Here is a 23,228-nt window from a genome sequence, read left to right as displayed (position 1 = left end):
ATGGTGGAAGAACAGAGAAATTGGTTAAATGTGTGTGTGTGTGTGTGTGTGTGTGTGTGTGTGTGTGTGTGTGTGTGTGTGCGTGTGTGTATTAGTACACCCTCATTTGTTCTACCTCTGCTGCACTGTCTCTCTCTCCAGTATCTGTTCAGCAGTGGAGGTGGCTCGAGCTCTGGGTTGATCTGCCCTCTCCACATCAATCTCACACTTCTTGGGACACAGCACCTGTAGTAGAACAACACATTTAATAACAACACCACCATATAACCTTATTACAAAACATCATGCATTGAATCAATACACGTCTAAAGTGACTCCTTCAGAGTAAGCTAGCGTTTCTAGAGAACTGTAAGTGCAAGAGTCTGTCTTACCTTGAGTTCAGCCCTCAGTAGAATCTGACTGTAGGGTGAGGCTCCATCTAGACTCAGCCACTGATCCAGGACCAGATCTGGTTGTGACAGCAGCTCTCTGACTGGTACCACCAGAGAACCCATCGCCTGATCCCAAGCACTGGACAGCTAGAGAAAGATAAATAAAGAGTGAATTAGAAAGGAAAAGAGAAAAGGGTAGAATGGGAGATTTGTGTGGATGAATTACATTTACCAGTGACTGTGCAAGATGTTTACAGTGAGTGACATTATGTTTCGATTAAACATTATCCATGTTTAGCGACTCCATCCTGAAGCAGACTGAACTCTCACCTTCACTATGAGAATCTCCTCTCTGGGGTCACGAACCAGGAAGTAGAAAGCCTCTTCCCACTGGGGGGAGTTGGTACGTTCACACACCTTCAGAGAGACAGAGAAGTTGACTTTCACGGCAGATCCTGTTACAAGTCTTGCATTTCAGCTCTAAGGGTACTATATTTCACCTTGGTTCTGTAGGTTGTCTCCCCCAGAACAAGCTCAGCTCCAGCCTTTGGCTCCTTCCCACTCTTCTTCAACTAGAAACACACAGAGACCACACAATACAACAGTCAAAACCAAACACTGACTGTGAGCAATTCAAAAAAAATCAAACATATCAACATTTATGTATAATACATCAACACAGCTGCCAAAACTAGACATCAACCTGAAGCCAGAGTTCAAAAGTTCAAAATAGCTCAGTGCCAGAGCTGAACTGGTGAGTGGTGAAAGGTGACTCACAGGCAGTGAGTGGGCTCTGTCCATGTAGATGAAGAGCAGAGCAGCAGAGGGAACAGCCTTGTTCTGGTAGGACTGGAGAGACTGCAGCTGCAGCACCTGGAACATGGGGAGAAATTAGTTCAATCACATTGCAATAACATCGAAACAGGTGGTAAAAAGGTTAGAAACTAGTAATAGAATGAGAGAGAGATGGGGAGAAGTGGTACTGAGATAGGGAGAGGTGAGGATAGGGCAAAAGTAACACTGGAAATCTATGGAGAGGGGCGGGGAGGTGTGAAAAATATATAAATTGTCGACACAGAGAGGAGAGAAGTAGAACTGACCTGATCCAATCTGTCTGGTTGTGATACTGTTGGTACCCACTCCAGTACCAGGTGAAGACGACCTGACTTCACATCATTCAGAGTGTACCACTGCAAGAGACAAGAAAACACCCATCAGACAGTGTACTAAAACTAATACACACATTATACAGATGAGTGTACCGACTACCGATGTAAATGATTTAGTACAAGAGCAGAGAGAGACATGTAAACCTTACCTGGTCTGTATACTGGGAGTGTATGATGTCTCTCATACTGATGTTACACCTGTACACAAGAGGGAAAAATACAGTCAGAAAACACACAACATTTTGACAAAGAACAACATGGCTAACAAAAAGTACAGGACCCAACTTATTTGCGTCCCAAATGGAATACTATTCTCTACATAGTGCACTAATTAGTGTCAAAAGTAGTACACTATATACGGCATAGGGTGCCATTTGGAACGCAAAAGCAGTTCCTCTCACCTGCCCAGGAAGTCATCCTTGTCCATGTCTTTATCATACAGCTCTACCTGGACCTCCTGACCTGACTGTGGGGTCATCACCGTCTGGGGACAAACATCACAATGACGGTAACACTTAGAGAGGAAACTATAAGTAAACCTATAGAGCAGGACTCATGACAGTCGTTGACAGACAAAATGTCATAAATACTTCAAATGAATATTCACATTTCTACTCCTATTCATCAGAAAGCAATAGATTGCATGAAACATAATTCCACAAAGAACAGTTTCCAGACTTTCCACAGACAAAGCCCACAGTTAGATAAAGAGAGACTACAGCGAATGCAGAGAGTTAAAGTTGAAAACAGGTGAGAAATGGCAGACATAACAAGGTTGAGTAACATCAGAATACAATGTTGCGTAGACTTATGGCCAGAGCTGGGGTTAATTCTAAAGTTGGTACACTAGGTTGCTTGGGAGTTACCTGAAACAAATGCCCTAGCCCCTATCACAGAGCAAGCCCTGGAGCTTGTGATCACTCCTGAGTGGGAGATTCTAGATATCAAAATGGATTACAATGAGCGTGTGGATGCGGAGGTGACCTAGAAAAGTAGAATCATCCTTTACATAGATATCCAGGTGGCTACGCAGAGGCTCCTTGAGGACGAAGAGGCAGTCAAACGTAAGGCCCTGGAAGAGGCACTCAATGCCCAGCACAGGATGCACTTCGATCAGCTGAAGAGCAACCCAAAGAAGTCCCTCATGGCAGATTGTTCTTCCCTCAGTGATGAAGAGAGCGAGTCAAGTTCCAAAGAGGAGGGAAGCCAGTCTCCAAAGAAGGACAAAAGCAAGTGCAGATGACTGCTCGGCTGGATTAATGGGATAGTTAAAGTGGCATTATGTAACTCTTTGGGCGATCCGACTAAATTCACATAGAAATGTGAGTTATAGATCTATCATTCTCATTGAAAGCAAGTCTAAGAGGCCGTAGATCAGTTCTATGTGCGCTATTTCTATGCTTCCCGTTCTTAAGTTTTGTTTTTGCGTCTTTTACTTTCGGTTTTGTACACCAGCTTCAAACAGCTGAAAGTTATTATTTTATTATTTACCTTTATTTTAACAAGGAAGTCATATTGAGACTTAAGTCTCTTTTACAAATGAGCCCTGCATAATACAAAAACAAGCACATACAACAGGCATGTATCGAAAAAACATAAATATAGACAATTTACACATTAAACACACATTAAGAATACAAAACACAGTCAATTAAAACAAACACATTCTTCATTATAAAAATTCCTCTGTCAGCTGTCTGATTTGCCCTAGGGAATTCAAAACATCCAATCGAAACGTCTTTTTGCGATTATTCCAAACATAGGGTGCAAGGAAATTAAAGGCCGATTTACCTAACTCTGTAGACACCAAAGGAGTCTCCAAAGTTAACCAACTCCGTGAACGAGTTTGATAACTTGTAATTTAAAATCTTAACAGTGATGTTAGGTAAGTCTGAAGCTTATGGAGCAGGGCTTTGTAAACAAAACTAGCGTAATGATGTGATCTACGTGACTTTATAGAGATCCAGCCAACCTTTTGGTAAAGAATGCAGTGATGAGTAATAATACTGTCTCCTGTGATAAAACGAAGGGCGCTATGATAAACGGCATCCAGGGGTTTAAGAGTAGTGGCAGCTGCACATTGATAAATAGTATCACCATAATCAAGAACAGATAGAAAGAATGACTGCACAATCTGCTTCCTGCTGACGTAAGAGAGACAAGATCGGTTTCTATAAAATAAAATAAAAACACTTTAAATCTTAGCTTCTTAACAAGCTCAAAATACAATATTTTTGGTTATGGAAAATATATTTCACAGCGGTTTAGATGGTACAATGATTCTTTATACTATACTTGCTTGTTTTGTCACATAAACTGAAATTAGGCAAACTGTTCGAATTTTTTCACGCAGGAAATGGCAGAGCGACTTCTACATAGTGCATCTTTGAATTTAAGATCGGGTTTTGGGTCAAAATTGTCACTTGTGGACTCTACTAATGGAGTTAAGTGAATGCATCAACTGTAATCAGGCTAGTTGTTGTACCTCAGCTATGTGAAAGTACACTGTATCCATTCTAATTTACCCTTAACACTTCTCCCCATTTGTTGTTCTATTTTTCAGCTCTGGTGTTTTAGAAGACTGATGGAATCATTACAGCCCTCCCCCCAAATCCTTGCAACCAAATATATCTTATCTGCTTTCTATTTCTTCTTCTTACTCATCATCGTATTCTTTATCTGTTGCTATTCAGTACTATCAGCATTATTAATTACAAATAAATTGCAATATTGTCACTTTGGCTTTATTCGATATTCTGTTAGACAGGATTGATGGTTGACATGCCAAATATTGATACTGTATACCACCATACCTCATACATCTCGTTCCAGGTAGGGTTGAGGTTCTCCTTGATCACATGACTCTTAAACCTGACTCCTCCGATGTTGATCTTGACGTAGGGGTCACTCTTGCCCTTCTTCAGGCCCCCCATCAGGTTGTCCATGGCGATTAGATTCTGGGCCTCCAGTAGGTGGATTCTCAGCACCCCCTAAAAAAAACACTAGTAAAAAGACTGCACAAAATACAGCAGTGTAGCATGAAATACCTGACTCACACAGTACTGTATATAGTATGAAATATCTTATTCACACAGTAAATGGTACTGCTCGGTTATGAAAAGCTAACTGACATTTACTCCTGAGGTACTGACCTGTTGCACCCTCTACAACCACTGTGATTATTATTTGACCTTGCTGGTCATCTATGAACGTTTGAACATCTTGAAGAACAATCTGGCCTTAATGGCCATGTACTCGTATAATCTCCACCTGGCACAGCCATAAAAGGACTGGCCACCCCTCAGAGCCTGGTTCCTCTCTAGGTTTCATCCTAGGCTCCTGCCTTTCTAGGGAGTTTTTCTTAGCCCACTGTGCTTCTACAACTGTATTGCCTGCTTTTTGGGGGTTTAGGCTGGGTTTCTGTATAAGCACTTTGTGACATCTGCTGATGTAAAAAGGGCTTTATATATACATTTGATTTGATACTATATACCTCAAAAAGAAAAATAATTGTAATAATGGCCTACACTGGCACACTGCATCTCACCTCAGAGCCAAAGGTGGGCTCAGGGTTGGTGTGTCTGGGGAGTATTTCAGGAAGACTGGGTTCCTCAGTGACCTCCTCAGGTACCTTCTCAGCTACCATCTCAGTAGCTGTTACCCTCTTAGCCTCCTCTGGCTCTGGTACTGGTGCTGGGATATAGGGAGAGCTGGGGGCTGGAGCACTGGGAGTGTCCACTGAACTAGACCTGAAAAGACATGGTGGAAGAACAGAGAAATTGGTTAATCGTGTGTGTGTGTGTGTGTGTGTGTGTGTGTGTGTGTGTGTGTGTGTGTGTGTGTGTGTGTGTGTGTGTGTGTGTGTGTGTGCGTGTGTGTGTGTGCGTGTGCGTGTGTGTATTAGTACACCCTCATTTGTTCTACCTCTGCTGCACTGTCTCTCTCTCCAGTATCTGTTCAGCAGTGGAGGTGGCTCGAGCTCTGGGTTGATCTGCCCTCTCCACATCAATCTCACACTTCTTGGGACACAGCACCTGTAGTAGAACAACACATTTAATAACAACACCACCATATAACCTTATTACAAAACATCATGCATTGAATCAATACACGTCTAAAGTGACTCCTTCAGAGTAAGCTAGCGTTTCTAGAGAACTGTAAGTGCAAGAGTCTGTCTCACCTTGAGTTCAGCCCTCAGTAGAATCTGACTGTAGGGTGAGGCTCCATCTAGACTCAGCCACTGATCCAGGACCAGATCTGGTTGTGACAGCAGCTCTCTGACTGGTACCACCAGAGAACCCATCGCCTGATCCCAAGCACTGGACAGCTAGAGAAAGATAAATAAAGAGTGAATTAGAAAGGAAAAGAGAAAAGGGTAGAATGGGATATTTGTGTGGATGAATTACATTTACCAGTGACTGTGCAAGATGTTTACAGTGAGTGACATTATGTTTCGATTAAACATTATCCATGTTTAGCGACTCCATCCTGAAGCAGACTGAACTCTCACCTTCACTATGAGAATCTCCTCTCTGGGGTCACGAACCAGGAAGTAGAAAGCCTCTTCCCACTGGGGGGAGTTGGTACGTTCACACACCTTCAGAGAGACAGAGAAGTTGACTTTCACGGCAGATCCTGTTACAAGTCTTGCATTTCAGCTCTAAGGGTACTATATTTCACCTTGGTTCTGTAGGTTGTCTCCCCCAGAACAAGCTCAGCTCCAGCCTTTGGCTCCTTCCCACTCTTCTTCAACTAGAAACACACAGAGACCACACAATACAACAGTCAAAACCAAACACTGACTGTGAGCAATTCAAAAAAAATCAAACATATCAACATTTATGCATAATACATCAACACAGCTGCCAAAACTAGACATCAACCTGAAGCCAGAGTTCAAAAGTTCAAAATAGCTCAGTGCCAGAGGTGAACTGGTGAATGGTGAAAGGTGACTCACAGGCAGTGAGTGGGCTCTGTCCATGTAGATGAAGAGCAGAGCAGCAGAGGGAACAGCCTTGTTCTGGTAGGACTGGAGAGACTGCAGCTGCAGCACCTGGAACATGGGGAGAAATTAGTTCAATCACATTGCAATAACATCGAAACAGGTGGTAAAAAGGTTAGAAACTAGTAATAGAATGAGAGAGAGATGGGGAGAAGTGGTACTGAGATAGGGAGAGGTGAGGATAGGGCAAAAGTAACACTGGAAATCTATGGAGAGGGGCGGGGAGGTGTGAAAAATATATAAATTGTCGACACAGAGAGGAGAGAAGTAGAACTGACCTGATCCAATCTGTCTGGTTGTGATACTGTTGGTACCCACTCCAGTACCAGGTGAAGACGACCTGACTTCACATCATTCAGAGTGTACCACTGCAAGAGACAAGAAAACACCCATCAGACAGTGTACTAAAACTAATACACACATTATACAGATGAGTGTACCGACTACCGATGTAAATGATTTAGTACAAGAGCAGAGAGAGACATGTAAACCTTACCTGGTCTGTATACTGGGAGTGTATGATGTCTCTCATACTGATGTTACACCTGTACACAAGAGGGAAAAATACAGTCAGAAAACACACAACATTTTGACAAAGAACAACATGGCTAACAAAAAGTACAGGACCCAACTTATTTGCGTCCCAAATGGAATACTATTCTCTACATAGTGCACTAATTAGTATCAAAAGTAGTACACTATATACGGCATAGGGTGCCATTTGGAACGCAAAAGCAGTTCCTCTCACCTGCCCAGGAAGTCATCCTTGTCCATGTCTTTATCATACAGCTCTACCTGGACCTCCTGACCTGACTGTGGGGTCATCACCGTCTGGGGACAAACATCACAATGACGGTAACACTTAGAGAGGAAACTATAAGTAAACCTATAGAGCAGGACTCATGACAGTCGTTGACAGACAAAATGTCATAAATACTTCAAATGAATATTCACATTTCTACTCCTATTCATCAGAAAGCAATAGATTGCATGAAACATAATTCCACAAAGAACAGTTTCCAGACTTTCCACAGACAAAGCCCACAGTTAGATAAAGAGAGACTACAGCGAATGCAGAGAGTTAAAGTTGAAAACAGGTGAGAAATGGCAGACATAACAAGGTTGAGTAACATCAGAATACAATGTTGCGTAGACTTATGGCCAGAGCTGGGGTTAATTCTAAAGTTGGTACACTAGGTTGCTTGGGAGTTACCTGAAACAAATGCCCTAGCCCCTATCACAGAGCAAGCCCTGGAGCTTGTGATCACTCCTGAGTGGGAGATTCTAGATATCAAAATGGATTACAATGAGCGTGTGGATGCGGAGGTGACCTAGAAAAGTAGAATCATCCTTTACATAGATATCCAGGTGGCTACGCAGAGGCTCCTTGAGGAGGAAGAGGCAGTCAAACGTAAGGCCCTGGAAGAGGCACTCAATGCCCAGCACAGGATGCACTTCGATCAGCTGAAGAGCAACCCAAAGAAGTCCCTCATGGCAGATTGTTCTTCCCTCAGTGATGAAGAGAGCGAGTCAAGTTCCAAAGAGGAGGGAAGCCAGTCTCCAAAGAAGGACAAAAGCAAGTGCAGATGACTGCTCGGCTGGATTAATGGGATAGTTAAAGTGGCATTATGTAACTCTTTGGGCGATCCGACTAAATTCACATAGAAATGTGAGTTATAGATCTATCATTCTCATTGAAAGCAAGTCTAAGAGGCCGTAGATCAGTTCTATGTGCGCTATTTCTATGCTTCCCGTTCTTAAGTTTTGTTTTTGCGTCTTTTACTTTCGGTTTTGTACACCAGCTTCAAACAGCTGAAAGTTATTATTTTATTATTTACCTTTATTTTAACAAGGAAGTCATATTGAGACTTAAGTCTCTTTTACAAATGAGCCCTGCATAATACAAAAACAAGCACATACAACAGGCATGTATCGAAAAAACATAAATATAGACAATTTACACATTAAACACACATTAAGAATACAAAACACAGTCAATTAAAACAAACACATTCTTCATTATAAAAATTCCTCTGTCAGCTGTCTGATTTGCCCTAGGGAATTCAAAACATCCAATCGAAACGTCTTTTTGCGATTATTCCAAACATAGGGTGCAAGGAAATTAAAGGCCGATTTACCTAACTCTGTAGACACCAAAGGAGTCTCCAAAGTTAACCAACTCCGTGAACGAGTTTGATAACTTGTAATTTAAAATCTTAACAGTGATGTTAGGTAAGTCTGAAGCTTATGGAGCAGGGCTTTGTAAACAAAACTAGCGTAATGATGTGATCTACGTGACTTTATAGAGATCCAACCAACCTTTTGGTAAAGAATGCAGTGATGAGTAATAATACTGTCTCCTGTGATAAAACGAAGGGCGCTATGATAAACGGCATCCAGGGGTTTAAGAGTAGTGGCAGCTGCACATTGATAAATAGTATCACCATAATCAAGAACAGATAGAAAGAATGACTGCACAATCTGCTTCCTGCTGACGTAAGAGAGACAAGATCTGTTTCTATAAAATAAAATAAAAACACTTTAAATCTTAGCTTCTTAACAAGCTCAAAATACAATATTTTTGGTTATGGAAAATATATTTCACAGCGGTTTAGATGGTACAATGATTCTTTATACTATACTTGCTTGTTTTGTCACATAAACTGAAATTAGGCAAACTGTTCGAATTTTTTCACGCAGGAAATGGCAGAGCGACTTCTACATAGTGCATCTTTGAATTTAAGATCGGGTTTTGGGTCAAAATTGTCACTTGTGGACTCTACTAATGGAGTTAAGTGAATGCATCAACTGTAATCAGGCTAGTTGTTGTACCTCAGCTATGTGAAAGTACACTGTATCCATTCTAATTTACCCTTAACACTTCTCCCCATTTGTTGTTCTATTTTTCAGCTCTGGTGTTTTAGAAGACTGATGGAATCATTACAGCCCTCCCCCCAAATCCTTGCAACCAAATATATCTTATCTGCTTTCTATTTCTTCTTCTTACTCATCATCGTATTCTTTATCTGTTGCTATTCAGTACTATCAGCATTATTAATTACAAATAAATTTCAATATTGTCACTTTGGCTTTATTCGATATTCTGTTAGACAGGATTGATGGTTGACATGCCAAATATTGATACTGTATACCACCATACCTCATACATCTCGTTCCAGGTAGGGTTGAGGTTCTCCTTGATCACATGACTCTTAAACCTGACTCCTCCGATGTTGATCTTGACGTAGGGGTCACTCTTGCCCTTCTTCAGGCCCCCCATCAGGTTGTCCATGGCGATTAGATTCTGGGCCTCCAGTAGGTGGATTCTCAGCACCCCCTAAAAAAAACACTAGTAAAAAGACTGCACAAAATACAGCAGTGTAGCATGAAATACCTGACTCACACAGTACTGTATATAGTATGAAATATCTTATTCACACAGTAAATGGTACTGCTCGGTTATGAAAAGCTAACTGACATTTACTCCTGAGGTACTGACCTGTTGCACCCTCTACAACCACTGTGATTATTATTTGACCTTGCTGGTCATCTATGAACGTTTGAACATCTTGAAGAACAATCTGGCCTTAATGGCCATGTACTCGTATAATCTCCACCTGGCACAGCCATAAAAGGACTGGCCACCCCTCAGAGCCTGGTTCCTCTCTAGGTTTCATCCTAGGCTCCTGCCTTTCTAGGGAGTTTTTCTTAGCCCACTGTGCTTCTACAACTGTATTGCCTGCTTTTTGGGGGTTTAGGCTGGGTTTCTGTATAAGCACTTTGTGACATCTGCTGATGTAAAAAGGGCTTTATATATACATTTGATTTGATACTATATACCTCAAAAAGAAAAATAATTGTAATAATGGCCTACACTGGCACACTGCATCTCACCTCAGAGCCAAAGGTGGGCTCAGGGTTGGTGTGTCTGGGGAGTATTTCAGGAAGACTGGGTTCCTCAGTGACCTCCTCAGGTACCTTCTCAGCTACCATCTCAGTAGCTGTTACCCTCTTAGCCTCCTCTGGCTCTGGTACTGGTGCTGGGATATAGGGAGAGCTGGGGGCTGGAGCACTGGGAGTGTCCACTGAACTAGACCTGAGCAGACATGGTGGAAGAACAGAGAAATTGGTTAAATGTGTGTGTGTGTGTGTGTGTGTGTGTGTGTGTGTGTGTGTGTGTGTGTGTGTGTGTGTGTGTGTGTGTGTGTGTGTGTGTGCGTGTGTGTATTAGTACACCCTCATTTGTTCTACCTCTGCTGCACTGTCTCTCTCTCCAGTATCTGTTCAGCAGTGGAGGTGGCTCGAGCTCTGGGTTGATCTGCCCTCTCCACATCAATCTCACACTTCTTGGGACACAGCACCTGTAGTAGAACAACACATTTAATAACAACACCACCATATAACCTTATTACAAAACATCATGCATTGAATCAATACACGTCTAAAGTGACTCCTTCAGAGTAAGCTAGCGTTTCTAGAGAACTGTAAGTGCAAGAGTCTGTCTCACCTTGAGTTCAGCCCTCAGTAGAATCTGACTGTAGGGTGAGGCTCCATCTAGACTCAGCCACTGATCCAGGACCAGATCTGGTTGTGACAGCAGCTCTCTGACTGGTACCACCAGAGAACCCATCGCCTGATCCCAAGCACTGGACAGCTAGAGAAAGATAAATAAAGAGTGAATTAGAAAGGAAAAGAGAAAAGGGTAGAATGGGAGATTTGTGTGGATGAATTACATTTACCAGTGACTGTGCAAGATGTTTACAGTGAGTGACATTATGTTTCGATTAAACATTATCCATGTTTAGCGACTCCATCCTGAAGCAGACTGAACTCTCACCTTCACTATGAGAATCTCCTCTCTGGGGTCACGAACCAGGAAGTAGAAAGCCTCTTCCCACTGGGGGGAGTTGGTACGTTCACACACCTTCAGAGAGACAGAGAAGTTGACTTTCACGGCAGATCCTGTTACAAGTCTTGCATTTCAGCTCTAAGGGTACTATATTTCACCTTGGTTCTGTAGGTTGTCTCCCCCAGAACAAGCTCAGCTCCAGCCTTTGGCTCCTTCCCACTCTTCTTCAACTAGAAACACACAGAGACCACACAATACAACAGTCAAAACCAAACACTGACTGTGAGCAATTAAAAAAAAATCAAACATATCAACATTTATGCATAATACATCAACACAGCTGCCAAAACTAGACATCAACCTGAAGCCAGAGTTCAAAAGTTCAAAATAGCTCAGTGCCAGAGGTGAACTGGTGAATGGTGAAAGGTGACTCACAGGCAGTGAGTGGGCTCTGTCCATGTAGATGAAGAGCAGAGCAGCAGAGGGAACAGCCTTGTTCTGGTAGGACTGGAGAGACTGCAGCTGCAGCACCTGGAACATGGGGAGAAATTAGTTCAATCACATTGCAATAACATCGAAACAGGTGGTAAAAAGGTTAGAAACTAGTAATAGAATGAGAGAGAGATGGGGAGAAGTGGTACTGAGATAGGGAGAGGTGAGGATAGGGCAAAAGTAACACTGGAAATCTATGGAGAGGGGCGGGGAGGTGTGAAAAATATATAAATTGTCGACACAGAGAGGAGAGAAGTAGAACTGACCTGATCCAATCTGTCTGGTTGTGATACTGTTGGTACCCACTCCAGTACCAGGTGAAGACGACCTGACTTCACATCATTCAGAGTGTACCACTGCAAGAGACAAGAAAACACCCATCAGACAGTGTACTAAAACTAATACACACATTATACAGATGAGTGTACCGACTACCGATGTAAATGATTTAGTACAAGAGCAGAGAGAGACATGTAAACCTTACCTGGTCTGTATACTGGGAGTGTATGATGTCTCTCATACTGATGTTACACCTGTACACAAGAGGGAAAAATACAGTCAGAAAACACACAACATTTTGACAAAGAACAACATGGCTAACAAAAAGTACAGGACCCAACTTATTTGCGTCCCAAATGGAATACTATTCTCTACATAGTGCACTAATTAGTGTCAAAAGTAGTACACTATATACGGCATAGGGTGCCATTTGGAACGCAAAAGCAGTTCCTCTCACCTGCCCAGGAAGTCATCCTTGTCCATGTCTTTATCATACAGCTCTACCTGGACCTCCTGACCTGACTGTGGGGTCATCACCGTCTGGGGACAAACATCACAATGACGGTAACACTTAGAGAGGAAACTATAAGTAAACCTATAGAGCAGGACTCATGACAGTCGTTGACAGACAAAATGTCATAAATACTTCAAATGAATATTCACATTTCTACTCCTATTCATCAGAAAGCAATAGATTGCATGAAACATAATTCCACAAAGAACAGTTTCCAGACTTTCCACAGACAAAGCCCACAGTTAGATAAAGAGAGACTACAGCGAATGCAGAGAGTTAAAGTTGAAAACAGGTGAGAAATGGCAGACATAACAAGGTTGAGTAACATCAGAATACAATGTTGCGTAGACTTATGGCCAGAGCTGGGGTTAATTCTAAAGTTGGTACACTAGGTTGCTTGGGAGTTACCTGAAACAAATGCCCTAGCCCCTATCACAGAGCAAGCCCTGGAGCTTGTGATCACTCCTGAGTGGGAGATTCTAGATATCAAAATGGATTACAATGAGCGTGTGGATGCGGAGGTGACCTAGAAAAGTAGAATCATCCTTTACATAGATATCCAGGTGGCTACGCAGAGGCTCCTTGAGGAGGAAGAGGCAGTCAAACGTAAGGCCCTGGAAGAGGCACTCAATGCCCAGCACAGGATGCACTTCGATCAGCTGAAGAGCAACCCAAAGAAGTCCCTCATGGCAGATTGTTCTTCCCTCAGTGATGAAGAGAGCGAGTCAAGTTCCAAAGAGGAGGGAAGCCAGTCTCCAAAGAAGGACAAAAGCAAGTGCAGATGACTGCTCGGCTGGATTAATGGGATAGTTAAAGTGGCATTATGTAACTCTTTGGGCGATCCGACTAAATTCACATAGAAATGTGAGTTATAGATCTATCATTCTCATTGAAAGCAAGTCTAAGAGGCCGTAGATCAGTTCTATGTGCGCTATTTCTATGCTTCCCGTTCTTAAGTTTTGTTTTTGCGTCTTTTACTTTCGGTTTTGTACACCAGCTTCAAACAGCTGAAAGTTATTATTTTATTATTTACCTTTATTTTAACAAGGAAGTCATATTGAGACTTAAGTCTCTTTTACAAATGAGCCCTGCATAATACAAAAACAAGCACATACAACAGGCATGTATCGAAAAAACATAAATATAGACAATTTACACATTAAACACACATTAAGAATACAAAACACAGTCAATTAAAACAAACACATTCTTCATTATAAAAATTCCTCTGTCAGCTGTCTGATTTGCCCTAGGGAATTCAAAACATCCAATCGAAACGTCTTTTTGCGATTATTCCAAACATAGGGTGCAAGGAAATTAAAGGCCGATTTACCTAACTCTGTAGACACCAAAGGAGTCTCCAAAGTTAACCAACTCCGTGAACGAGTTTGATAACTTGTAATTTAAAATCTTAACAGTGATGTTAGGTAAGTCTGAAGCTTATGGAGCAGGGCTTTGTAAACAAAACTAGCGTAATGATGTGATCTACGTGACTTTATAGAGATCCAGCCAACCTTTTGGTAAAGAATGCAGTGATGAGTAATAATACTGTCTCCTGTGATAAAACGAAGGGCGCTATGATAAACGGCATCCAGGGGTTTAAGAGTAGTGGCAGCTGCACATTGATAAATAGTATCACCATAATCAAGAACAGATAGAAAGAATGACTGCACAATCTGCTTCCTGCTGACGTAAGAGAGACAAGATCGGTTTCTATAAAATAAAATAAAAACACTTTAAATCTTAGCTTCTTAACAAGCTCAAAATACAATATTTTTGGTTATGGAAAATATATTTCACAGCGGTTTAGATGGTACAATGATTCTTTATACTATACTTGCTTGTTTTGTCACATAAACTGAAATTAGGCAAACTGTTCGAATTTTTTCACGCAGGAAATGGCAGAGCGACTTCTACATAGTGCATCTTTTAATTTAAGATCGGGTTTTGGGTCAAAATTGTCACTTGTGGACTCTACTAATGGAGTTAAGTGAATGCATCAACTGTAATCAGGCTAGTTGTTGTACCTCAGCTATGTGAAAGTACACTGTATCCATTCTAATTTACCCTTAACACTTCTCCCCATTTGTTGTTCTATTTTTCAGCTCTGGTGTTTTAGAAGACTGATGGAATCATTACAGCCCTCCCCCCAAATCCTTGCAACCAAATATATCTTATCTGCTTTCTATTTCTTCTTCTTACTCATCATCGTATTCTTTATCTGTTGCTATTCAGTACTATCAGCATTATTAATTACAAATAAATTGCAATATTGTCACTTTGGCTTTATTCGATATTCTGTTAGACAGGATTGATGGTTGACATGCCAAATATTGATACTGTATACCACCATACCTCATACATCTCGTTCCAGGTAGGGTTGAGGTTCTCCTTGATCACATGACTCTTAAACCTGACTCCTCCGATGTTGATCTTGACGTAGGGGTCACTCTTGCCCTTCTTCAGGCCCCCCATCAGGTTGTCCATGGCGATTAGATTCTGGGCCTCCAGTAGGTGGATTCTCAGCACCCCCTAAAAAAAACACTAGTAAAAAGACTGCACAAAATACAGCAGTGTAGCATGAAATACCTGACTCACACAGTACTGTATATAGTATGAAATATCTTATTCACACAGTAAATGGTACTGCTCGGTTATGAAAAGCTAACTGACATTTACTCCTGAGGTACTGACCTGTTGCACCCTCTACAACCACTGTGATTATTATTTGACCTTGCTGGTCATCTATGAACGTTTGAACATCTTGAAGAACAATCTGGCCTTAATGGCCATGTACTCGTATAATCTCCACCTGGCACAGCCATAAAAGGACTGGCCACCCCTCAGAGCCTGGTTCCTCTCTAGGTTTCATCCTAGGCTCCTGCCTTTCTAGGGAGTTTTTCTTAGCCCACTGTGCTTCTACAACTGTATTGCCTGCTTTTTGGGGGTTTAGGCTGGGTTTCTGTATAAGCACTTTGTGACATCTGCTGATGTAAAAAGGGCTTTATATATACATTTGATTTGATACTATATACCTCAAAAAGAAAAATAATTGTAATAATGGCCTACACTGGCACACTGCATCTCACCTCAGAGCCAAAGGTGGGCTCAGGGTTGGTGTGTCTGGGGAGTATTTCAGGAAGACTGGGTTCCTCAGTGACCTCCTCAGGTACCTTCTCAGCTACCATCTCAGTAGCTGTTACCCTCTTAGCCTCCTCTGGCTCTGGTACTGGTGCTGGGATATAGGGAGAGCTGGGGGCTGGAGCACTGGGAGTGTCCACTGAACTAGACCTGAGCAGACATGGTGGAAGAACAGAGAAATTGGTTAAATGTGTGTGTGTGTGTGTGTGTGTGTGTGTGTGTGTGTGTGTGTGTGTGTGTGTGTGTGTGTGTGTGTGTGTGTGTGTGTGTGTGTGCGTGTGTGTATTAGTACACCCTCATTTGTTCTACCTCTGCTGCACTGTCTCTCTCTCCAGTATCTGTTCAGCAGTGGAGGTGGCTCGAGCTCTGGGTTGATCTGCCCTCTCCACATCAATCTCACACTTCTTGGGACACAGCACCTGTAGTAGAACAACACATTTAATAACAACACCACCATATAACCTTATTACAAAACATCATGCATTGAATCAATACACGTCTAAAGTGACTCCTTCAGAGTAAGCTAGCGTTTCTAGAGAACTGTAAGTGCAAGAGTCTGTCTCACCTTGAGTTCAGCCCTCAGTAGAATCTGACTGTAGGGTGAGGCTCCATCTAGACTCAGCCACTGATCCAGGACCAGATCTGGTTGTGACAGCAGCTCTCTGACTGGTACCACCAGAGAACCCATCGCCTGATCCCAAGCACTGGACAGCTAGAGAAAGATAAATAAAGAGTGAATTAGAAAGGAAAAGAGAAAAGGGTAGAATGGGAGATTTGTGTGGATGAATTACATTTACCAGTGACTGTGCAAGATGTTTACAGTGAGTGACATTATGTTTCGATTAAACATTATCCATGTTTAGCGACTCCATCCTGAAGCAGACTGAACTCTCACCTTCACTATGAGAATCTCCTCTCTGGGGTCACGAACCAGGAAGTAGAAAGCCTCTTCCCACTGGGGGGAGTTGGTACGTTCACACACCTTCAGAGAGACAGAGAAGTTGACTTTCACGGCAGATCCTGTTACAAGTCTTGCATTTCAGCTCTAAGGGTACTATATTTCACCTTGGTTCTGTAGGTTGTCTCCCCCAGAACAAGCTCAGCTCCAGCCTTTGGCTCCTTCCCACTCTTCTTCAACTAGAAACACACAGAGACCACACAATACAACAGTCAAAACCAAACACTGACTGTGAGCAATTAAAAAAAAATCAAACATATCAACATTTATGCATAATACATCAACACAGCTGCCAAAACTAGACATCAACCTGAAGCCAGAGTTCAAAAGTTCAAAATAGCTCAGTGCCAGAGGTGAACTGGTGAATGGTGAAAGGTGACTCACAGGCAGTGAGTGGGCTCTGTCCATGTAGATGAAGAGCAGAGCAGCAGAGGGAACAGCCTTGTTCTGGTAGGACTGGAGAGACTGCAGCTGCAGCACCTGGAACATGGGGAGAAATTAGTTCAATCACATTGCAATAACATCGAAACAGGTGGTAAAAAGGTTAGAAACTAGTAATAGAATGAGAGAGAGATGGGGAGAAGTGGTACTGAGATAGGGAGAGGTGAGGATAGGGCAAAAGTAACACTGGAAATCTATGGAGAGGGGCGGGGAGGTGTGAAAAATATATAAATTGTCGACACAGAGAGGAGAGAAGTAGAACTGACCTGATCCAATCTGTCTGGTTGTGATACTGTTGGTACCCACTCCAGTACCAGGTGAAGACGACCTGACTTCACATCATTCAGAGTGTACCACTGCAAGAGACAAGAAAACACCCATCAGACAGTGTACTAAAACTAATACACACATTATACAGATGAGTGTACCGACTACCGATGTAAATGATTTAGTACAAGAGCAGAGAGAGACATGTAAACCTTACCTGGTCTGTATACTGGGAGTGTATGATGTCTCTCATACTGATGTTACACCTGTACACAAGAGGGAAAAATACAGTCAGAAAACACACAACATTTTGACAAAGAACAACATGGCTAACAAAAAGTACAGGACCCAACTTATTTGCGTCCCAAATGGAATACTATTCTCTACATAGTGCACTAATTAGTGTCAAAAGTAGTACACTATATACGGCATAGGGTGCCATTTGGAACGCAAAAGCAGTTCCTCTCACCTGCCCAGGAAGTCATCCTTGTCCATGTCTTTATCATACAGCTCTACCTGGACCTCCTGACCTGACTGTGGGGTCATCACCGTCTGGGGACAAACATCACAATGACGGTAACACTTAGAGAGGAAACTATAAGTAAACCTATAGAGCAGGACTCATGACAGTCGTTGACAGACAAAATGTCATAAATACTTCAAATGAATATTCACATTTCTACTCCTATTCATCAGAAAGCAATAGATTGCATGAAACATAATTCCACAAAGAACAGTTTCCAGACTTTCCACAGACAAAGCCCACAGTTAGATAAAGAGAGACTACAGCGAATGCAGAGAGTTAAAGTTGAAAACAGGTGAGAAATGGCAGACATAACAAGGTTGAGTAACATCAGAATACAATGTTGCGTAGACTTATGGCCAGAGCTGGGGTTAATTCTAAAGTTGGTACACTAGGTTGCTTGGGAGTTACCTGAAACAAATGCCCTAGCCCCTATCACAGAGCAAGCCCTGGAGCTTGTGATCACTCCTGAGTGGGAGATTCTAGATATCAAAATGGATTACAATGAGCGTGTGGATGCGGAGGTGACCTAGAAAAGTAGAATCATCCTTTACATAGATATCCAGGTGGCTACGCAGAGGCTCCTTGAGGAGGAAGAGGCAGTCAAACGTAAGGCCCTGGAAGAGGCACTCAATGCCCAGCACAGGATGCACTTCGATCAGCTGAAGAGCAACCCAAAGAAGTCCCTCATGGCAGATTGTTCTTCCCTCAGTGATGAAGAGAGCGAGTCAAGTTCCAAAGAGGAGGGAAGCCAGTCTCCAAAGAAGGACAAAAGCAAGTGCAGATGACTGCTCGGCTGGATTAATGGGATAGTTAAAGTGGCATTATGTAACTCTTTGGGCGATCCGACTAAATTCACATAGAAATGTGAGTTATAGATCTATCATTCTCATTGAAAGCAAGTCTAAGAGGCCGTAGATCAGTTCTATGTGCGCTATTTCTATGCTTCCCGTTCTTAAGTTTTGTTTTTGCGTCTTTTACTTTCGGTTTTGTACACCAGCTTCAAACAGCTGAAAGTTATTATTTTATTATTTACCTTTATTTTAACAAGGAAGTCATATTGAGACTTAAGTCTCTTTTACAAATGAGCCCTGCATAATACAAAAACAAGCACATACAACAGGCATGTATCGAAAAAACATAAATATAGACAATTTACACATTAAACACACATTAAGAATACAAAACACAGTCAATTAAAACAAACACATTCTTCATTATAAAAATTCCTCTGTCAGCTGTCTGATTTGCCCTAGGGAATTCAAAACATCCAATCGAAACGTCTTTTTGCGATTATTCCAAACATAGGGTGCAAGGAAATTAAAGGCCGATTTACCTAACTCTGTAGACACCAAAGGAGTCTCCAAAGTTAACCAACTCCGTGAACGAGTTTGATAACTTGTAATTTAAAATCTTAACAGTGATGTTAGGTAAGTCTGAAGCTTATGGAGCAGGGCTTTGTAAACAAAACTAGCGTAATGATGTGATCTACGTGACTTTATAGAGATCCAGCCAACCTTTTGGTAAAGAATGCAGTGATGAGTAATAATACTGTCTCCTGTGATAAAACGAAGGGCGCTATGATAAACGGCATCCAGGGGTTTAAGAGTAGTGGCAGCTGCACATTGATAAATAGTATCACCATAATCAAGAACAGATAGAAAGAATGACTGCACAATCTGCTTCCTGCTGACGTAAGAGAGACAAGATCGGTTTCTATAAAATAAAATAAAAACACTTTAAATCTTAGCTTCTTAACAAGCTCAAAATACAATATTTTTGGTTATGGAAAATATATTTCACAGCGGTTTAGATGGTACAATGATTCTTTATACTATACTTGCTTGTTTTGTCACATAAACTGAAATTAGGCAAACTGTTCGAATTTTTTCACGCAGGAAATGGCAGAGCGACTTCTACATAGTGCATCTTTTAATTTAAGATCGGGTTTTGGGTCAAAATTGTCACTTGTGGACTCTACTAATGGAGTTAAGTGAATGCATCAACTGTAATCAGGCTAGTTGTTGTACCTCAGCTATGTGAAAGTACACTGTATCCATTCTAATTTACCCTTAACACTTCTCCCCATTTGTTGTTCTATTTTTCAGCTCTGGTGTTTTAGAAGACTGATGGAATCATTACAGCCCTCCCCCCAAATCCTTGCAACCAAATATATCTTATCTGCTTTCTATTTCTTCTTCTTACTCATCATCGTATTCTTTATCTGTTGCTATTCAGTACTATCAGCATTATTAATTACAAATAAATTGCAATATTGTCACTTTGGCTTTATTCGATATTCTGTTAGACAGGATTGATGGTTGACATGCCAAATATTGATACTGTATACCACCATACCTCATACATCTCGTTCCAGGTAGGGTTGAGGTTCTCCTTGATCACATGACTCTTAAACCTGACTCCTCCGATGTTGATCTTGACGTAGGGGTCACTCTTGCCCTTCTTCAGGCCCCCCATCAGGTTGTCCATGGCGATTAGATTCTGGGCCTCCAGTAGGTGGATTCTCAGCACCCCCTAAAAAAAACACTAGTAAAAAGACTGCACAAAATACAGCAGTGTAGCATGAAATACCTGACTCACACAGTACTGTATATAGTATGAAATATCTTATTCACACAGTAAATGGTACTGCTCGGTTATGAAAAGCTAACTGACATTTACTCCTGAGGTACTGACCTGTTGCACCCTCTACAACCACTGTGATTATTATTTGACCTTGCTGGTCATCTATGAACGTTTGAACATCTTGAAGAACAATCTGGCCTTAATGGCCATGTACTCGTATAATCTCCACCTGGCACAGCCATAAAACGACTGGCCACCCCTCAGAGCCTGGTTCCTCTCTAGGTTTCATCCTAGGCTCCTGCCTTTCTAGGGAGTTTTTCTTAGCCCACTGTGCTTCTACAACTGTATTGCCTGCTTTTTGGGGGTTTAGGCTGGGTTTCTGTATAAGCACTTTGTGACATCTGCTGATGTAAAAAGGGCTTTATATATACATTTGATTTGATACTATATACCTCAAAAAGAAAAATAATTGTAATAATGGCCTACACTGGCACACTGCATCTCACCTCAGAGCCAAAGGTGGGCTCAGGGTTGGTGTGTCTGGGGAGTATTTCAGGAAGACTGGGTTCCTCAGTGACCTCCTCAGGTACCTTCTCAGCTACCATCTCAGTAGCTGTTACCCTCTTAGCCTCCTCTGGCTCTGGTACTGGTGCTGGGATATAGGGAGAGCTGGGGGCTGGAGCACTGGGAGTGTCCACTGAACTAGACCTGAGCAGACATGGTGGAAGAACAGAGAAATTGGTTAAATGTGTGTGTGTGTGTGTGTGTGTGTGTGTGTGTGTGTGTGTGTGTGTGTGTGTGTGTGTGTGTGTGTGTGTGTGTGTGCGTGTGTGTATTAGTACACCCTCATTTGTTCTACCTCTGCTGCACTGTCTCTCTCTCCAGTATCTGTTCAGCAGTGGAGGTGGCTCGAGCTCTGGGTTGATCTGCCCTCTCCACATCAATCTCACACTTCTTGGGACACAGCACCTGTAGTAGAACAACACATTTAATAACAACACCACCATATAACCTTATTACAAAACATCATGCATTGAATCAATACACGTCTAAAGTGACTCCTTCAGAGTAAGCTAGCGTTTCTAGAGAACTGTAAGTGCAAGAGTCTGTCTCACCTTGAGTTCAGCCCTCAGTAGAATCTGACTGTAGGGTGAGGCTCCATCTAGACTCAGCCACTGATCCAGGACCAGATCTGGTTGTGACAGCAGCTCTCTGACTGGTACCACCAGAGAACCCATCGCCTGATCCCAAGCACTGGACAGCTAGAGAAAGATAAATAAAGAGTGAATTAGAAAGGAAAAGAGAAAAGGGTAGAATGGGAGATTTGTGTGGATGAATTACATTTACCAGTGACTGTGCAAGATGTTTACAGTGAGTGACATTATGTTTCGATTAAACATTATCCATGTTTAGCGACTCCATCCTGAAGCAGACTGAACTCTCACCTTCACTATGAGAATCTCCTCTCTGGGGTCACGAACCAGGAAGTAGAAAGCCTCTTCCCACTGGGGGGAGTTGGTACGTTCACACACCTTCAGAGAGACAGAGAAGTTGACTTTCACGGCAGATCCTGTTACAAGTCTTGCATTTCAGCTCTAAGGGTACTATATTTCACCTTGGTTCTGTAGGTTGTCTCCCCCAGAACAAGCTCAGCTCCAGCCTTTGGCTCCTTCCCACTCTTCTTCAACTAGAAACACACAGAGACCACACAATACAACAGTCAAAACCAAACACTGACTGTGAGCAATTAAAAAAAAATCAAACATATCAACATTTATGCATAATACATCAACACAGCTGCCAAAACTAGACATCAACCTGAAGCCAGAGTTCAAAAGTTCAAAATAGCTCAGTGCCAGAGGTGAACTGGTGAATGGTGAAAGGTGACTCACAGGCAGTGAGTGGGCTCTGTCCATGTAGATGAAGAGCAGAGCAGCAGAGGGAACAGCCTTGTTCTGGTAGGACTGGAGAGACTGCAGCTGCAGCACCTGGAACATGGGGAGAAATTAGTTCAATCACATTGCAATAACATCGAAACAGGTGGTAAAAAGGTTAGAAACTAGTAATAGAATGAGAGAGAGATGGGGAGAAGTGGTACTGAGATAGGGAGAGGTGAGGATAGGGCAAAAGTAACACTGGAAATCTATGGAGAGGGGCGGGGAGGTGTGAAAAATATATAAATTGTCGACACAGAGAGGAGAGAAGTAGAACTGACCTGATCCAATCTGTCTGGTTGTGATACTGTTGGTACCCACTCCAGTACCAGGTGAAGACGACCTGACTTCACATCATTCAGAGTGTACCACTGCAAGAGACAAGAAAACACCCATCAGACAGTGTACTAAAACTAATACACACATTATACAGATGAGTGTACCGACTACCGATGTAAATGATTTAGTACAAGAGCAGAGAGAGACATGTAAACCTTACCTGGTCTGTATACTGGGAGTGTATGATGTCTCTCATACTGATGTTACACCTGTACACAAGAGGGAAAAATACAGTCAGAAAACACACAACATTTTGACAAAGAACAACATGGCTAACAAAAAGTACAGGACCCAACTTATTTGCGTCCCAAATGGAATACTATTCTCTACATAGTGCACTAATTAGTGTCAAAAGTAGTACAC

At 42.1% G+C, this 23,228-nt stretch overlaps 1 protein-coding gene across 1 annotated transcript in view; it reads right to left on the bottom strand.

The window, feature by feature from the left end:
* The window catches only part of LOC311134025 (uncharacterized protein), a gene marked incomplete at its 3' end in the record, with an annotated part of 86,781 nt that overhangs the window by 4,844 nt on the left and 58,709 nt on the right, over positions 1-23,228 (bottom strand). The window contains exons 40-86 of the mRNA XM_084167639.1: positions 23,026-23,074; positions 22,808-22,897; positions 22,485-22,580; positions 22,208-22,279; positions 22,038-22,124; positions 21,708-21,854; positions 21,452-21,561; positions 21,099-21,300; positions 20,365-20,541; positions 17,953-18,035; positions 17,701-17,749; positions 17,483-17,572; positions 17,160-17,255; positions 16,883-16,954; positions 16,713-16,799; positions 16,383-16,529; positions 16,127-16,236; positions 15,766-15,967; positions 15,032-15,208; positions 12,620-12,702; positions 12,368-12,416; positions 12,150-12,239; positions 11,827-11,922; positions 11,550-11,621; positions 11,380-11,466; positions 11,050-11,196; positions 10,794-10,903; positions 10,437-10,638; positions 9,703-9,879; positions 7,291-7,373; positions 7,039-7,087; positions 6,821-6,910; positions 6,498-6,593; positions 6,221-6,292; positions 6,051-6,137; positions 5,721-5,867; positions 5,465-5,574; positions 5,088-5,289; positions 4,354-4,530; positions 1,942-2,024; positions 1,690-1,738; positions 1,472-1,561; positions 1,149-1,244; positions 872-943; positions 702-788; positions 372-518; positions 116-225 (exon numbers count right to left, since the gene is read on the bottom strand). Of these exons, the coding sequence (XP_084023765.1) occupies positions 116-225; positions 372-518; positions 702-788; positions 872-943; positions 1,149-1,244; positions 1,472-1,561; positions 1,690-1,738; positions 1,942-2,024; positions 4,354-4,530; positions 5,088-5,289; positions 5,465-5,574; positions 5,721-5,867; positions 6,051-6,137; positions 6,221-6,292; positions 6,498-6,593; positions 6,821-6,910; positions 7,039-7,087; positions 7,291-7,373; positions 9,703-9,879; positions 10,437-10,638; positions 10,794-10,903; positions 11,050-11,196; positions 11,380-11,466; positions 11,550-11,621; positions 11,827-11,922; positions 12,150-12,239; positions 12,368-12,416; positions 12,620-12,702; positions 15,032-15,208; positions 15,766-15,967; positions 16,127-16,236; positions 16,383-16,529; positions 16,713-16,799; positions 16,883-16,954; positions 17,160-17,255; positions 17,483-17,572; positions 17,701-17,749; positions 17,953-18,035; positions 20,365-20,541; positions 21,099-21,300; positions 21,452-21,561; positions 21,708-21,854; positions 22,038-22,124; positions 22,208-22,279; positions 22,485-22,580; positions 22,808-22,897; positions 23,026-23,074 (5,103 nt within the window). The remainder of the gene's footprint in view (positions 1-115; positions 226-371; positions 519-701; positions 789-871; positions 944-1,148; positions 1,245-1,471; positions 1,562-1,689; positions 1,739-1,941; positions 2,025-4,353; positions 4,531-5,087; positions 5,290-5,464; positions 5,575-5,720; positions 5,868-6,050; positions 6,138-6,220; positions 6,293-6,497; positions 6,594-6,820; positions 6,911-7,038; positions 7,088-7,290; positions 7,374-9,702; positions 9,880-10,436; positions 10,639-10,793; positions 10,904-11,049; positions 11,197-11,379; positions 11,467-11,549; positions 11,622-11,826; positions 11,923-12,149; positions 12,240-12,367; positions 12,417-12,619; positions 12,703-15,031; positions 15,209-15,765; positions 15,968-16,126; positions 16,237-16,382; positions 16,530-16,712; positions 16,800-16,882; positions 16,955-17,159; positions 17,256-17,482; positions 17,573-17,700; positions 17,750-17,952; positions 18,036-20,364; positions 20,542-21,098; positions 21,301-21,451; positions 21,562-21,707; positions 21,855-22,037; positions 22,125-22,207; positions 22,280-22,484; positions 22,581-22,807; positions 22,898-23,025; positions 23,075-23,228) is intronic.

Source organism: Coregonus lavaretus, assembly GCF_964263955.1.
Source record: "Coregonus lavaretus genome assembly, chromosome: 8".
NCBI classification, from domain to species: Eukaryota; Metazoa; Chordata; class Actinopteri; order Salmoniformes; family Salmonidae; genus Coregonus; species Coregonus lavaretus.
Note: the sequence above shows the minus strand (reverse complement) of the source record. Positions and strands in the feature narration are given on the sequence as shown.